This window comes from Barbus barbus (genome assembly GCF_936440315.1).
Source record: "Barbus barbus genome assembly, chromosome: 1".
NCBI lineage: Eukaryota > Metazoa > Chordata > Actinopteri > Cypriniformes > Cyprinidae > Barbus > Barbus barbus.
The window spans coordinates 21226793-21244317 of NC_136729.1; the positions used below are offsets into that span (position 1 = coordinate 21226793).

At 37.9% G+C, this 17525-nt stretch overlaps 1 protein-coding gene across 2 annotated transcripts in view; it reads left to right on the forward strand.

Annotated features, from left to right (window-relative positions):
* Positions 1-17525, forward strand: part of LOC306873778 (dipeptidase 2-like) — a 20073-nt gene continuing 2548 nt past the window's right edge. The window contains exons 1-10 of one of the 2 annotated variants that reach the window (XM_079423263.1): positions 1-132; positions 7429-7566; positions 7780-7906; positions 8293-8422; positions 10853-10994; positions 11196-11265; positions 12792-12968; positions 13123-13207; positions 13275-13350; positions 13695-13830. In XM_079423263.1, the coding sequence (XP_079279389.1) occupies positions 7430-7566; positions 7780-7906; positions 8293-8422; positions 10853-10994; positions 11196-11265; positions 12792-12968; positions 13123-13207; positions 13275-13350; positions 13695-13830 (1080 nt within the window). In that variant the 5' untranslated portion in view covers positions 1-132; position 7429. Of the gene's footprint in view, positions 133-7428; positions 7567-7779; positions 7907-8292; positions 8423-10852; positions 10995-11195; positions 11266-12791; positions 12969-13122; positions 13208-13274; positions 13351-13694; positions 13865-17525 lie in introns of both variants that reach the window. The other variant, XM_079423264.1, reaches the window with a different exon arrangement.

A 17525-nucleotide genomic window follows, 5' to 3' on the forward strand; every position in this document is an offset into this window, starting at 1 on the left:
ACTTCTCCGAAGGGTAAAGCAGCAAGCGTTTTAAACCGAGACACAAGTTCCGCACAGAATAACAGATTACTCCAGCATAAACATCTCTTCACGTTCATGAGTAGCCAACTTTAAAGCAATCCTCCTGACGAGGTGAGTAATAATGGTATTTATAAAAGGCTAGGTATTTTATAGACGGACATTTCAGGCGTGCATGATACTATTTGACATAACGGAGTAGGGGAGACCCTCATTTCGAACACTTTTATTCACTGCTTTTTTTTTCCATTCCCGGTGTTTAGACGGTTAGGTTTACAGTTAGGTTTACTGTAAGGATACGTACACGTAGGCAATGCATTACAGAAATGTTGGACTTCTTTAGTCCCAGAAATAAAATACAGTTAATTGAATGCATTGTTTAAATAGCGAGGCTATTCACACTACATTTGGTTTACATAAAATAGCATGCGTTTAAGCTGTATGCTCAACAACGTTTTCATGTCAGTAAAACTTTTAAAAAAGATACCACAGGTCGACGTTTTTTTGGCAACTGATCTACAGATACTCTTTATCAGTGAAGTGAATGAAAACAAAATGGCTTGTGGGTTTTGCTGACTATATCCTGTTGCCAGGGTGAAGTTAGTAACTGCATTTTTGCAGTTTTTAAGTAAATTTGAATGATCCGGAGATTTCGACAAATCCTGAAATTTACAGAAAAGAAAATTCAGTAAAAAAAAAACTATTTTTTAACATATAAAAATAATGTACTGGCAGAAAAATACCAGGACATTTCCTTCAACATTAAAATGGAAAATTCTGTTGCTTTACATTTTCTTCTGTACTATAAACGGACAATCCATTATGCAGAATCTTCTAAAAAGAATTATAGCATATAGGCCTCTCTTTAGTAGCAAATAAATCCAGCACAATATACAAATTGAACATGGTTTATTTTTACCTCATGTAAACATTCTTCAGTGCATTCAGTAGCTTTTATTTGCCTTTAACAGGTGAAGACAAAAATATGACAACTTAATGGGTTTTAATTTTAAACTGCAACAGAAAAAAAAGGTACTTGTGCAATATTGGTGTTGCACCAAATAGTGGTCAGAAAGAAACTTCACTGCGAAACAGTCAAGTTTCAAAACATTTTCAGATACATGGGAAAAAATACAAAAGACAGGGCTGTCATTAACAATTGCTATAGACTTAGTCAATAGTCAAGTGAAATGCTATTTAAAAAGGACAGTTCACCTAAACATGTGAATTGCATCTGACATGGTACTGCAAAAACAACTCTTGTACAGCATTTGAAAAAAAGAACAAAGATTCATGCACTCATGCCTGACATTTCAATGTGAAACTAAGAGAACTATATAATCTAAATTAAGAGCAGGGCTCCACGTGTTTGTCTGCTTTTAGCATCTCTTACCATGTGCCAGCTTGGGGAAAGTACTTTTTTTTTTTTTTCCTTTTGCTGCATGTTCAGTCCAAGGTCCATGTTCCCGAAGTTGTTCATACATGGGTCTTGGAAGCGTAGGTTCCCTTCATCTGAACCTTTGACCCTCGTTCAGGATTTCTTCACAGGAAGACTGGAAATGACAAGAAATGAATGAAAGAGAAGTACAGAGTAACGTGCAGAACAGGTTGAATCATCAATTCCAGTTCAAACATTGATTATAAAATGCTAAACTTGTATTTCCAGTGGTCTCCAGTTGTATCGGTCATGTGAGCTTACTCATTACTCCACCCCAAAATGGAAATTGTCATTAATCACTTACCACCCCATGTCGTTCCAAACCCGTAAAAGCTTCATTCGTCTTTGGAACACAATTTTAAAATATTTTGGCCCAGAAAAGTATGAAAAGCATTGTAAAAAAAAAAGTGCTTCTGCCAACAGTGGTTCAATCTGAACTTTATGAAGTGACAAGAATACTTTTTGTATGCAAAGAAAATAAAAATAACGACTTTATTCAACAATTTGTTGCATATGCGTCACAGTAGCGTCATTTTGGAGAATATCAGCAGAACACAAACTGCGTACGCTGTTCTGTGTCAGCCGTGCCACAATTCCAGCGTACGTGCCAGTCTCCTCTGGATGTTTGGTTTAAAATAAAATGAAGAGAATATGCAGCTCAGCCACAATGGGGGAGGTAATAACTTATTGAATGATAGCAATCTGGAATTACCAATAACGTACATAAGAAATTATAAACACATTGTAAATTCAGAAAGCCACTGCAAACATTGATTAAATCTTTCCTATACAAAACAACTTCAGTAACAAAGTCAACTCAATAAATGACCCCATTACTAATTTGTCAGTATTGAACATTCCTAAAGGTAAAAAAAAAAAAGGAAGCATATGGGTAGCGAAATTCAATTTGAAATATTCCAAATTTGAAATATGTAAAATGGAAATGCATTGCAATGGATAAAATGGCAATGTAGTTCTGTATTTTAATTTACATATTGCCATACACGCGTCCAAATTTTAGTGCAAAATGAAAATTCAGTTAAATTTACATTTGCTATTTTCTACACTAGTTTTAATATGCAAATTAAACAAAAATGAAAACAAATGTATTACCCAAATTGATTAGATATATGTTTAACATGTCCAAGCAAAAACTGTAGCAAAATCATTTAAATGTGGGTTTTCCTAAATGCATTTAGGAAAAACAGCAATTAAATAATTTTACTACAGTCTTGGCCATATTAAACATCTAATCAATTTGTGTAATACTTTTTCATTTTAATTTCGCAACTTCTAAAGCGTTAAGATGTGTTTTTATTTTGCATATTAAAACTAGTGTAAGAAATGGCAAATGTAAATTATATAATTGAATTTTCATTTTGCACTAAATATTGCACACGTGTATGGGAAAATGTCAATTTAAATACAGAAATACATTGCCATTTTGCATTTTACATTTCAGATTGAATTTTGCTACCCATATACTTCCATAAATAAAAACTGTAACGTTAATAAACAAAACAGAATACAAACCCATGATATGAATGCAGAGGGTGCTTGGGATGCACAATATAGCAGCAATAAAGACCTGTCATTAGAAAACAAAACAAAATAAACACCATGAATGTCATGAACTGCTATCCCTTTAAAACATGACTCACATCGATGTACATCTGACATCCCAACTCTTTACATCAGTCAAGACATTCACTTTTTAAGCCAAAAATTTTATTTTTTACATAATTTTGTGTGCTTTTGTCCATGTAAGTGCGAGAGAGAACTCGGTGCGTTACTGGCGCGAATTCCGCGATGTCAGATCTAGTCGTATAATCTCTTTTAAATAAAAAAAAAGTCGTAATGGTATCTTTTCTTGACAATTCCTCTGCCAGCTTCTGTTGAATGCACACAGCGCTCTAAACAGCTGCTTAACATCACCTCAGTAACGTTAATGTTTTACGACACGCTCAGTAACAAATACACCGCATCAACAATTAAAAGTTAATAAACTTTTGTTAATAAAACTGAAAGGGAGTACACTGTAACACACAACTTAACTCCACGCCGAGTAAGATGTGATGGTGTGCTGAAAATGTTGAATAAGACGGCTCCGACATTAATTTGCCAAACAAGGAAGACAGCAACTAGGTTAACATTACAGTTTGTTACATTTAACAAAATATAATTTACCACGAAAGTGTAAGAACGGTTCCTCAAACCCAAAATCTGACTTTAAAATAACATTTTTAACAAGACTATCTCCGTGAATAATGGCGTCTGCTCAAGCACTGTTTTCGCACCGAAAATCGACTGAGCTTCTTGTTCCCACATTGCAAAACGTAATTAAAATTTTTTGGAAAAACACCTGTAAAAACCAAATATGGAACATTCCTTGAAATTATTACGGTATATTGTACTCTATTTTTACAGTGTATGGTTTCATAACATATAAAACACATTTTTTTAAATAATGGAAACAAATAAAGAACTCTTTTGAAACCACCATATATAAACTAGCACAGTGCCGCCCTGCCCTGCACTTTTGTATGTCTCCTTTATCTAACAAACCTGATTCCACTCATCAGCTCGTTAGTAGAGACTGCAAGAACTTAAATTGAGTGTGTCTGATTAGGGAGACATACAAAATGTGCAGGGCAGGGTATGGCCGCGGGAACTAGGGGTGCTGAAGCAACCCCCGCCGCAGGGCCAGGTCTGAGATTTTTCTTGTGACCCTCGATCATACCCAAGATACTTAATTTTTGTGATAGTTTTTTTTTTTAATTATTTATTAAACTGACCAGAAATATATAGCCTAGTCTAGTACATCTGTATTTTTCTTGCGCTCTAAAAAAAGCTATGAGCTAATCAGTGATTTGTATCAGTGTATGATGAATTGATCTCTTACATTGCATGTAGCCTACTGCACTTTGTTGTTTCTGATGAGAGAATTCGAGAGTGCACTAACCAAAACATGTATCAGAGATGTTAATATTTAGTAAAATCCCCTAAAATAATAGAAATATTAAAGAAAAAGTTATTGAACTAAAATCACAAAAGAACAAATATATATCGGTTCGCATATAACTATCTATAAGAGTTTGGGCTGTTTAATATTAGGATTTTGTAAAAAATCCCCAACCATGGCCCCGCCCTGCAACAACACCACCTAGATAAAATATGTTCCCGTGGCTATGGGCCGCAGGGGGTCCTCCAGGGGGCTGTTTCATAAAAAACGCCAAGAAAAGCGGTGATTAAAGTCCAAAACCTGACTTGAAATAACCTAACAAATCAATCGGGACTAAAGCGGTTTCATAATCGACAATTGAAGTTCACACAATCTGACTAATTCGATCCAGGTTCAATGAGTCAGGATAATGTGACGTGCAGCTTATTCTTAAACCCTTAATGTCGATCATGGATCAAATCGATCCACCATCGCAAACAGCGAATATATCTGTGCTGTTTAATGCATTTGAGACGATGTGGTTTCCTCAGTGCATAACTGACACGTCACAGGTATATTTTTCATCTGTAAATGTTAGAAAGTCATGCAAATATATCCATTTAACTGTCAGGAGTGGGCGAGCGCTGCTGCGCGCTACACAGATGGAGCAGAATAGAATAATAAGAATTCTGAATAAAATATACATTCTGCGAAAATATTTGTTGTTGGACATTAAATGTGACATGAAGAATTTTAATCCTACATATGTGTATTTTTATGATAGCAGTAACTGTAAATCAAATGTAAGCTTAATACAGCCATACTAGCTCATGAGTTAAATGTGTGTTCCTCTTATCAGTTAAAATGTAGTCTGATTTCTATTATTTATTTTCATTTTTAATTCAGTGATTTTAACTTTTGATTTCGTGTTTTTAATGCTTTAATACTTTAAAACCGATTTTAATGTTGTAATAACCATAAAAGTTACAGCTGTCATAAAACCCGAGAGAAAGGCTGCATGGCTAGAAACTGCTGATCAACTGAATGCAGTAGCAACTATGTTAAAATGTTTTCATATATCTTAAAAAAGGGTCATTAGCCTACATTTTGGGCACAATACATTAAATACAGTTGGTTGTAGCCTATTTTTATTTATTGGATTATTTAAGGTGTATTTTCTGTATACTTTTATTTTTGGACTAATAATAAAGTCAACTGATTGTATGTGAGAGAGTCAGTGGTAATATCGATGCGTTCCTATTGTTCAGAGTTAGAGGAGCTCAGATTGTGATTTTCAAATGATAAATGGAGCCAGCCTCCAAAAGGAATCCCTGTCTTGTTGCTGCATTCTCATTACACTATACCACAACACTGGTCCAATCACAAATAACTATTTTTTATTATACTATTGTGAGTGTATTTGCAATAGGATATAATTACAATGAAGTATTCTAGTCTTAACATAGAAATAATATTTTTATGTAACAAATATAAATTATGATTTACTATGTTGTGCACAAAGTAACACACCAAAACCTTTGGTCATTGTATAAAACATTTATTGATACAAAATAAATCAAATCAAATAAAAAATATATATAAACTATATACAAAGAACATTTACAACTATTTACATGCAGGAATAAAAAGGATATTGTTTGGAAGAGTGAAGGAGAGGAGAAGGGAGAGAAAGTCTGGTTCATTCCCTGCAGATTGCTGCCTCTTAAAACTACTCCGAAGGCTCCAAATGTTCCAAATTAAGCAGAACTGTGCTGCTTTCATAAATTAATTTGTGTATTTGAAATTTGACAAATTCTTTCGTCTGAGGCGACAACCTCTGCAGGGAAGGGACCAGACTCAAGAGGAAGAGCTCATCCTCTGAGCATTGAGGCGGCACAGGAGCTACAGGACGGGTCCGCAGTGCTTCTAAGAGCTGCCGCTCCACCTCCGATGGCTGCTCTCTAGGCCTTCTCTGAGCTCTTCTTCTTGGTGGCGCTGTATCAAATGAGAACACATTTTGTACAATGAGAAGGCAGAAAAGGATTAAACTCATTCACAAACCGTCAGTGTTGTGTGAGGCTATGAGTGCTATGAGGGGAAGTAAGGGCGAATAAGGGCGAATAAGCTCAATTTGCCGGCTTTAGCTAGCTTGTAGTCTCAGTATGTAACATTATATATATAGCTCAAATTGAGTAAATAGCGTTTTTTACAATTTACCAGATTGTCCGACCTCCCCACTCACTTTCTTCCAAGCAAGATCGTTTTTGTTCCTGCTTCTGTAGAAGTATGAAGATGAATCATACAGCTCCGGGTGTCCACACACAGCTATGATTATTTTGTCCTCCATTGTTGTTTCGAATTTCTCCCTCTGCTCGCTACGTCGTACTCACGTCACTACTAGCGCAAGCTCCTGATTGGTTAACGCGGCGCGAATATCCGCCAAAATTCAGATTTTTCAATTTGCGCGAATCACGCGTTACGCGCGTCAAACGCCCGAAACGCTCAATTCGCTCCGCCTCATTCGCGTGAATCGCGCCGCAGGATGTCTATTCGCGTCTTTGCATTGACTTAACATGTAAATCACTCGCGCTGAACGCTTCATTTGCGTCTGGTGTGAACGCACCACAGTTAGCCTGCTCCTGACCAGGGTAGTTTCTCAGCATAAGTTGCCACAGTGACTGAGCTTGAGCTATGGTAATTTTGCTTTCGGATACCAAATCAAGTTAAAATAAGTCAGAATTACTGAAATAAGCCTGGCTTGTTTGGTAAACTAGTGAAACTTTGAAACAGCCCCCCGGGCAGGTTTGGGAAGCACTGACCTAACGAAAACAAGCTTTTAATTAAAAAAAAGTATAGTCTATTAAATAGGCTCTAAAATACAACCCCTCTATGTAACAAATAGCCTGGGTCTCCCCTTCATCCATTTAATTTATTTATTGAATTTAAAATCAGCTTCTCAGTAATTGAACTACTCAGCAACAGAAACTATTTGTATTAGAACAAATCTTTGGACTTTTTTTTTTTTTATCAGCATGTTAATATATAAAAAAGAAGGCATCAGAGGTGCATGGATACGGTGGGTCATATGCACCCTTCTCTCACTTCATGGAGTAATATCCGAAACCAGTGGAGCACAGGATATAATGACAAAATATCCACTGATTGATGGGTATGACTTACTTTTTCACTTTCATTCATTTACAAATTATTCATTTTTATTTTTAATCTGTGCTTTAAACACAACTGGTTTATAATATTATATAGCTGAGAATACTGACAGTAGCTAAATGGCTTCAGAGAACGTTGTAGTTGCACCAACTGCAATACAAATGGTATTGTAATGTCTTTTGATTTCACACCGCTTCTCTTTTTCTTTACTCAGACACAATGACCTGGCATTACATCTGAGAAAACACCATAATAACAAACTGAGCACTTTCAGTATGCACAACAATTCTAAGGTGGCTACAGATATTAGTCGCCTCACTGCTGGCCATGTTGGAGGACAGGTGATTTCTCTTGGCTGATCTTGAGTATAATCCAAATCTTTAACCATTTGTAAATTTGAAGTCACAAACCTATATTTGTGTGTACTGTATATTGTGTAGACCAAGTGCTGGGCCTGATGAACAAGGTTTTTCCCAAATTCACACACAGCTTCTAATATTGTACGGTTCCATGAGCAATATATGATTATCTTTAACCATTATCTTAAATTCCACTCTACTCTTCTTATAATTTCTTTAATAAGTCACTGAATTTCACTGAAACTGCTAATTTCTCCCAAAAAATTTTATATTTCTTAGACATTCTTTGCCCACAAGTGAGTGACCAGTTTGCTATTCTGGTTATTTTGTTAATGATTAGAGATAAATAAATCCTTGATATTTGTTAGGTTTTTGCAGCGTACGTGTTGTGCACGGCTCAGGACAAAGATGCTGTTAGACTGACCTTGGAACAGATTGATGTAATTCGTCGTATGTGTACTGAAAACCCAGAGATGGAACTGGTCACCACAGCTGAAGGTACTATTGCACACAAGCCTCCACCTGACAAAGCCATTTCACTTTGCTGTGACTGAACATTTTGAAGCAGGCCCGGTTCTCACCCTCAAACGAAATCTATAGCACCCTCATTTATAGCTGTAACAATGTCATTTCATTGCAGATTTGGCAAACTATCCAGTGCGTTATGGTTTGCGTGAGATTGGTTTCTATTGCAACGTGTTTTGCAGTGTTGAATAATAGCCAGTCACAGACATATCTGTTTATTTCACACAACAGTCAATCAGAGTAATTTAAGATTCCACTCGCTGCTCAAATCACCGGAGTTTTTGCAGACGTTGTGTTCAGTACGAATCTTCTCATTATAACAAAGTATAGGCGCAATGTAAATATAAGAGACTCATTGTGCAATGATCGCGATGAACAAAGATGCATGACAGCTTTTAGGTGATTATAATCGGAGAATTCTTTGCGCAATAGCAATGGAAGGCACTAAAACCTTTATATAGCCTAGGCTATATATTAAGGTTAAAGCACAGTGACTAATTTAAGAAGCACCCTCGGCGATTTGATTTTAGAGCCGGGTCTGTTTTGAAGTTTATACTGAACAGTATACTATAGGGAATTAATGTAATATCCTTTTGTTGTCATATTAACGTTTATAGGTTTGTCATCTCAAATTATTTTTCAAAACAAGCACATTTGTGAGATTTTGAGGGAGATCTATTGCTGATAGGAAACTATGATATTTGTTACAGTTTTGTCTTCCAATGACTGATTGCTTCTAGTACAGACATGCCTTTTATTTCTCAATGTGCTAATCATAATCAATGAAAAAGTGAAAAGTGTCGTTCCTGTCAGTTGAACAGAGGCTTTACCCTATCAATCATATCATGTATGTTTTAGCAGTATCCTTTGAGGGAAAGTTCCCACAAAAATTAAAATGCTATCATCATTTATCATTACTTTTTTCTTCTGCAGATTATAAAAAAGGTTTTTGGAGTATTTATTTATTTTTCACCATACATTGCAAGTCAATGGTCACCAAAACTGTTTGGTTGCCAACATTCTTCAGAATATCTATTTTCATGTTCTACCATAGAGTCATGCAGGTTTAGAATCTCATGAGGGTGAGTAAGCGATGATAAAACTTAGTCTCTTCAGGGAAAGTTTAAAAATAAAAATCTGGAGAGGATGTTGTAAATTCCAAATTAACACGATTCTTGCCTATACTTGTTGTGTAAGTGAAAGGAGAAGAGACTATATGCAAACTCGCAGCTACCTGCCTGAGGACATCCTCACTCAACATGATTGGACCAGTACTTTCCATACGTAACACTGTCACACATCTAGACTGCATTCCACATATTACATACACTACCGTCCAAAAGTTTGGTGTTGATATTTTAATGTTTTTGAAAAAAAAGCCTCTTTATACTACATTTATTTGATCAAAATAAGTAAAACAGTAGTATTGTTTAATATTATTGCAATTTAAGTTTTCTATTATAATATATTTAAAAATGGATCATTTGTGGATCATGGATCATTTATTATCAATGTTGAAAAGAGTTGTGCTGCTTAATATTTTTGTTAAAACCATGATACATTGTTTTCAGGATTCTTTGATGAATAGAAAGTTCAAAAGAACAGTGTATGTTGGAAATTGTTTTAAATAGATGTTCATTAGAAACTATTATTTATGATCAGTTTAGTACATGATGGATTTCACTGAATGCTAGCTGAATTAAAAAAAACAAAAACGTACTGACTCCAAACGTTTGAAGTCAAGTCACCTTTATTTATATAGCGCTTTTAACAATACAGATTGTGTCAAAGCAACTTTCCAATATCAAAATAGGAAAATAGTGTCAATGTAAAATGACAAGATTAAACACTCAATTTTCAGTTAAAGGCATTAGTTCAGTTTAAATAGTATCTGTGCAATCAAGTCGACGATATCGCTGAAAATTAAGTGTCCCCAACTAAGCAAGCCAGAGGCGACAGCGGCAAGGAACCGAAACTACATCGGTGACAGAATGGAGAAAAAAAATTAAACTTGGGAGAAACAAGTAGTGTATGGTAGCAGTGAACAGTATAGAAGTGTCTGCAAGAGTTCTTTGTGAAATAAGGGTAGTACCTGGTATTGATGTTGTGTAACTTAATGTAGAAAGACCTAAGACTAGAAACATGATATTAGATGTGTTTTTCTTTTTTTGGAGAGATAGTTTCAGCCAAATGTGCCTGGCTGAGAAACAGCTACAGTTGTACTCAGCCATGATCGCTGCACATTGTTTGTTCACTTCATTTTACAGGGAGAAATAAAAGCACTAATGTCCATTGTGCTCAGATTATTACTGTTGTGGAGAGAAGAGGGAAAAAGGATTACACATCATTTTATATATTTGTGTCTTTAAACTATTAATAAACAAAAATGTGTGTGTGTTTAAGGAATGAGGAATAGTACAAAGATCGCATGTCTAATCAGTGTAGAGGGAGGCCACTCCATCGACAGCAGTTTAGCAGCACTGCGCATGTTCTACCAGCTTGGAGTAAGATCCATGGCCCTCACACACAACTGCAACACCCCATGGTAAATACTCACCATACATGTACAGCACAAGCTAATAATACTATTCTGTGCATTTAAACAAACAAGTTTTAATACTGAATTGAGAGGGGAGCACAAATACAATTTATACTGCATACTTCAAGACATACTATCCCTGAATGTTTTATTGGTCCATTTCATATAGTTACATTATTAAACTTTCTCCAATAATGTCATGTGTAGGGCTGAGAGCTCATCTAGTTATTACACATATTACCAGCAGAAGAATAACAGCCTGACAGATTTTGGCAAGGTAAGTTTTTCTTGATGAATCAGTGGTCAATAATAAAAAATAAAAAAAGTAAAATGGATGTGGATTAAAATCATGTAAGAAGATAAAGTTCAATGCAAGATAGTTGAATCAAAGTTACTCTTGTATTTAGTGGGGAATTTAACCTGGTGTTAAAGGCCTCTTTCATTCTCTTCTATATTTGGAAATCTCTGTCTTGTGTCCCCTTTTTGAACCCAAAGTCTAGAGACAAAAAATACAAAGTTCAAGTCACAAAGTTTTTTGCTTAAAAAAATAGCTTTGATCCTGGAGTTACTAATATATTGAAGATGGTGATTTGTATATCCTGTTTGCACAGTAGATCATCATTACCTTTAAGGAACAAAAATCTGGAGCATATGTGTGTTAAAATTGCTAACAAATTTGTACCCATGCACAGTGTTGGGGGTAACGCATTATAAGTAACGTGAATTACGTAATAATATTACTTTTTTCAAGTAACTAGCAAAGTAACGCATTACTTTTTAATTTACAAGAAAATATCTGAGTTACTTTTTCAAAAAAGTAACGGCAGTTACTTTTTTCCCATTTATTGACTGACAGTGGGGCTGTGTGAACATGCTGTTACTGTAGTTCTAGACTAAACGTGAATGTGCATTAATTCATCCCACTCACAAAAAACAGATTTAGTATTCATCAAAATTTATTAAAACTGTGAAATGCAAACTCAGAATATGACGCAAACCTGCAGTAATTAAATATGTTAAACAACACAAATGTATCTAATCTCATGTTATTAACCAATGTCTTTGCTGCTGACCTTTGATGATCCAGTTCAACCATACTAATAAGAAAAAATGACTTTAGATAAACTAATAATTGTACTTCATTGTTTTTTTTATTGCTGAAGAGTGTTCAAAAAATGACCTTTTTCTCTTGTGTTCTATGGTACAAACGCGGATTTCCTTTTCCTTCAGCCTGAGGTTTATTCATTACACTTTTTGGTGTGGAAGGGCTTTTACATTTGCTATATTTAGAACTTCTTGTATTAAAAACAATCAAGCCCTGCTCATATTTAAAAAGTAACGCAAAGTAACGTAACATTACTTTCTATGAAAAGTAAATAAGTAACATAATTAGTTACTTTTTAGGGAGCAACACAATATTGTAATGCATTACTTTTAAAAGTAACTTTCCCCAACACTGCCCATGCATGACATATAAAAGATATCTATCCAATATATTTCATTACAATATTGAGCACAGTGAGCCCATATGGTATATGAATTAAGTACATGGGAAAAACTTCTGCACACTCTTCATAAATGATTGATGCATTTACTTTGTTTTTGAAGTATAACATGACTATTATCAGAACCTATTTTGTATTGATTTACCTCATAGAATATTCAGTAAAAATCTAAATGGGTAAAGTTCTACAAATTTACCTTACCGACCCTGATATGTTGAATTGAACTAAGTGGATCAGAACTAACTGCTTTACACTGGTAATTAATGAATTTAATCATTCTCTAATTGACTCTCCCCAGGCAGTGGTGAATGAGATGAACAGGTTGGGAATGCTGGTTGATCTGTCCCATAGCTCATGGGAGACAGCCATAGCTGTGCTGAAACATTCTACTGCTCCAGTTATTTTCAGCCACTCCTCAGCTTATGCTATCTGTAACAATATTCGCAACGTACCTGACGACCAGCTGCTGCTGCTGGTGAGATCTCCATTTTTTTGCTGCATTAGACTTAGTCCCCCCCCCCCAACCTGTGTTTTGGCAATAAAAAAAACTTTTTTAGTAGTTTTTGTCTACTTTTACCAGTATGAAATATATGATATTTTGAAAAGAACAAACTTTGCTTTCTTTCTAGAAAGAAAATGGTGGGCTTATCATGGTGAACTTCTACAGCAGTTTTATAGCATGTTCAAATAACGCAAATGTGTCTGTTGTGGCTGGTAAGACACTAGATTTCTTTTTCTTTTTTTTTGTTTTTGGTTTTAATTTGAAATGTATACTTTTTAGATCATTTTGATCATCTAAAGCGGGTGATTGGAGCTGAAAGCATTGGAATTGGAGCAGACTTTGATGGGGCACAAGGGCAAGTTAACATCTCATCTACATCTCATCTAGACATTACCGAATTTGTTTACACACACTTCTTTGCTTTGTTTATTTATCGTACCTCCACGGAAACCATGCTTGCAGAATTCTGCAGAAAACGTAGATTTCTGCAGAATTTAAACAAAAATTTTGCATATCAATTTTTTAGCTATCAATAACATTGTAGTACTCTCAGCACCAGTTGACACATTGTACAATATTTAAATAAATTCAGAAGAATTCATATCCCCAAGAACCACAAAGAAAAGCATGCAGATTGTGCCTGTGGCCCTTATCTGTATGTCTGTGTGCAAGTGTTTATGTGTGCCTGAATTATTACAGATTCCCTAAAGACCTGGAGGACGTCTCCAAATATCCAGCACTAATTGAGGAGCTGATATCAAGGAACTGGACTGAGGAAGAGCTGGCGGGAGTGCTAAGACTGAACTTCCTCAGAGTGTTCCGAAAGGTTGAGAAGGTTGGGAAATTAATTCATTTCCCAGTTCAATTAGGTCAGTTAAGATATGTATAAATCTTGACCTCTTTAGGGGCAGCATAAATAATATCAAGTCAAGTGAAGTTGAGCTTTATTGTCATTCCGCTACATGTGGGGACATACAGTGGAACGAAATGTCGTGCCTCGCAGGACCACGGTGCTATATAAATACAGACATACAACAATGAAGTAAAAAACACTATAAACCTATACACAACTAACCTACTGAGAGATTTAACTATAAGTATACTAATATATATATATATATATATATATATATATATATATATATAAGTATTTACCCTATACAAACTAAAAGAATAAAGGATACAAAATACAAACTACACGAATGCTTCACAAATACTGTACATGTGCAAAGAGAGACATTTTGAGTCAAGCAGCTGGTTGGGGAACAGTGCAGGATGATTTGTAGTGCCTGAGCATGTAAACATACATATATTACTGAGTCTTTTGTGGGATTGTGTACACGCAGCAGTGTGTGTAAAGTGCCTAGTGCACATAGAGGAGAGTGTGTTACTACAGGTGGTTTGTACAGGCCCACTCACCTGTGTGCAGCACACTTCGAATTGAAAAAAGTTCCATACAGTTTTTTCTTTGGTGTGGTAAGGTTGGAGGAGGGGAGGGGGGTCCATGTTTCAGGAGGTAGGGGTTTGCATGGGGTTTCAGAGTGGGGCGGGGTGATTTGAGTTCAGGGCTCTCACAGCCTGGGGGAAAAAGCTGTTGAGCAGTCTGGCAGCGCGGGCTCTGATGCTCCGGTACCGTCTTCCTGATGGTAGGAGCTGGAAGAGACTGTGGGAGGGGTGGGTGGAGTCCTTCACGATGCTGTTGGTTTTGCTGGAACATCGTGTAAGGAAAATGTCCAGGGTGGAGTGGAGAGGGGCACCGATGATCTTTGCTGCTGTGTTCACTGTCCGCTGGAGTGTCTTGCGGTCAGCAGCACTGCAGTTCCCGTACCAGACAGTGATGCAGCTGGCCAGCACACTCTCAATGGTGCCTCTGTAGAATGTGGTGAGGATGGGTGGAGGTAGACCTCTGTGATGTGCACCCCCAGGAATTTAGTGCTGCTGACGCTCTCCACAGTCGAGCTGTCGATGGTCAGTGGGGGGTGGTCAACGTTGTTTCTTCTGAAGTCCATCACAACCTCCTTTGTCTTCTCCACATTGAGGGACAGATTGTTAGTGCCACACCATTCAGCCAGCTGTGCCACTTCCTCTCTGTAGTGCGTTTCATCGTTGTTGCTGATGAGACCTACCACTGTTGTATCATCAGCAAACTTGATGTGGTTGGAGCTGAACTTGGCAGTGCAGTCGTGGGTCAGCAGTGTGAAGAGCAGCGGGCTGAGCACACAGCCTTGTGGGGCCCCTGTGCTCAGTGTGGTAGTGCACGAGGTGGTGTGGCCGACACGGACTGACTGAGGTCTTCTGGTTAGAAAGTCCAGGATCCAATTACACAGGGAATTGTTAAGGCCCAGCAGGTTTAGTTCATTTATGAGCTGTTGTGGGATTATTGTGTTGAATGCCGAGCTGAAGTCAATGAACAGCATTCTAACATAGGAGTCTTTATTTTCTAGGTGGGTAAGAGCCAGGTGGAGGGTGGGGGAAATTGCATCATCCATAGAGCGGTTTGGGCGGTATGCAAACTGGAGCGGGTCGAGTGTGTTGGGGAGGCTGGTTTTGATGTTGTGCATGACTAGCCTCTCAAAGCACTTCATCATGATTGGAGTCAGTGCTATGGGACGGTAATCATTTAGACAGGACACAGGTGATTTCTTTGGTACCGGTATGATTGTTGTGGATTTGAGACATGTGGGGATGACTGCCTGGCTCAGCGAGGTGTTGAAGATATCTGTTAGGACATCTGTCAGCTGTGCAGCACAGTCTCTCAGAACGGCCAGGTATGTTGTCAGGACCCGCAGCCTTGCGTGGGTTAATCCTAGATAGGGTCTTCCTTACGTCGGCTGGAGACAGACAGAGCACCCGGTCGTTGGGAGGTGTGGGCAGTTTTTGTGCAGGTGTGTCCTTCTGCATTTCAAACCGTGAATAAAAGTGGTTGAGTGCATCGGGGAGGGATGTGTCCTCATCACAGGCCTGTGGCGTGGGCTTGTAGTCAGTGATGGTCTGAATGGATTGCCACAGGCTCCGTGTGTCTCTGCTGTCTGTGAAGTGGTTGTTGATTTTTTTGAACATATGACCGTTTTGCATTTTTGATGCCACAGGACAGACTGGCTCTTGCTGTTTTGAGGGCTGCTTTGTCTCCTGATCTGAATGCTTCATCTCTGGTCTTTAGCAGCCCACGAACCTCTGCTGTCATCCATGGCTTCTGGTTTGCACGTGTGGTGATGGTCTTGGTGACTGTCACATCATCAGTGCACTTTTTGATGTAAGCAGTCACAGTTTCAGTGTACTCATGCAGGTCTGTGTGGTTGTTGTAGGTGGCTGCCTCTTTAAACATGTTCCAGTCTGTGTCCTGGAAGCAGTCCTGCAGTGCTGAGGTGGCATTGTCTGGCCATACTGTGATCTGCTTTTGAACCGGTTTGGCGAGTTTGAGAAGTGGTCTATATGCTGGGATTAGCATAACAGTGATGTGGTCTGAGTACCCGAGGTCGGGGCGGGGTACAGCCTTGTAACTTGGCACTTCACAAACATAAGCTCCACCAGCGATGAACAGTGTTTTGATAATACCACAGCATTGTTACACCAGTCTTTGTTGATATACACACACAAGCCACCTCCGCGGGTCTTACCAGATAGTGATGAATCTCTATCTGCTCGGAAGCTGGTTAGCCCGTGCTGCTGAATGGCGGAGTCCGGGATGTTGTCGTTTAGCCATGTTTCGGTGAAAACAAACACACAACAATCCCTTGCCTCATGCTGTGTAGACCGACTGAGTTGAATTAAGTCCTGTTTGTTTTCCAGAGAGCGAATGTTTGAGAGCATGAGTGTTGGAAGAGCCGGTCTTGTGGGGTAAGCTCTTAGCCTAGCTCGTATACCTCCACGCTTACCGCACTTCCGTCCTCTCTCACACCGCTTGCGACGCTGCCTTGTGCGGGTAGCGTCTGTAGGCGAGGCCGTGGTCTCGAGGTCCGGCTTCAGCAGTAAACAAAGGCCTCATAGCTTCTCAGTAGCCGTCGGTGAGAGTTGATGTTCGTATGCGTTGCTGATATCCAAAAGACTTTGGCGATCATAGATGAGTTCTGGGGTGATTTCCTTACGAGTTAGCGGTAAACTGACACTATTTGGAGACGAACAGACGACATTAAAAGACATAAAAGCACCGTCTTTGGGACCCGGAGCAGCCACTGCGTCTGATCGCGGCGCCATCTTAGTTCCAAAAAAACACCCAACATACACCCAATGTACACCCAACCTTGCAATTGAAATTAGTAAACATAACATAGCAAACATATACTTAATGAACATAGGTTTGTTGTGATATTGTTTTCTCAACCACTGACCACTGGTCACTTTGGTCATAATCAGCACCTGTGAATCTCATTTTGGATTTCTGTAAATATAGCAAAGCGTTAAACTCTGCAAAGGTCATCCCTTTGGCTGTTCTTTGTTTTTGGAATTGGATAACTCCACATTCTTACATTATCTTGTTCCTCAGCTTCTTCCTTTCTTGTACTACAATGGATATCTTTACAGCCAGATGGA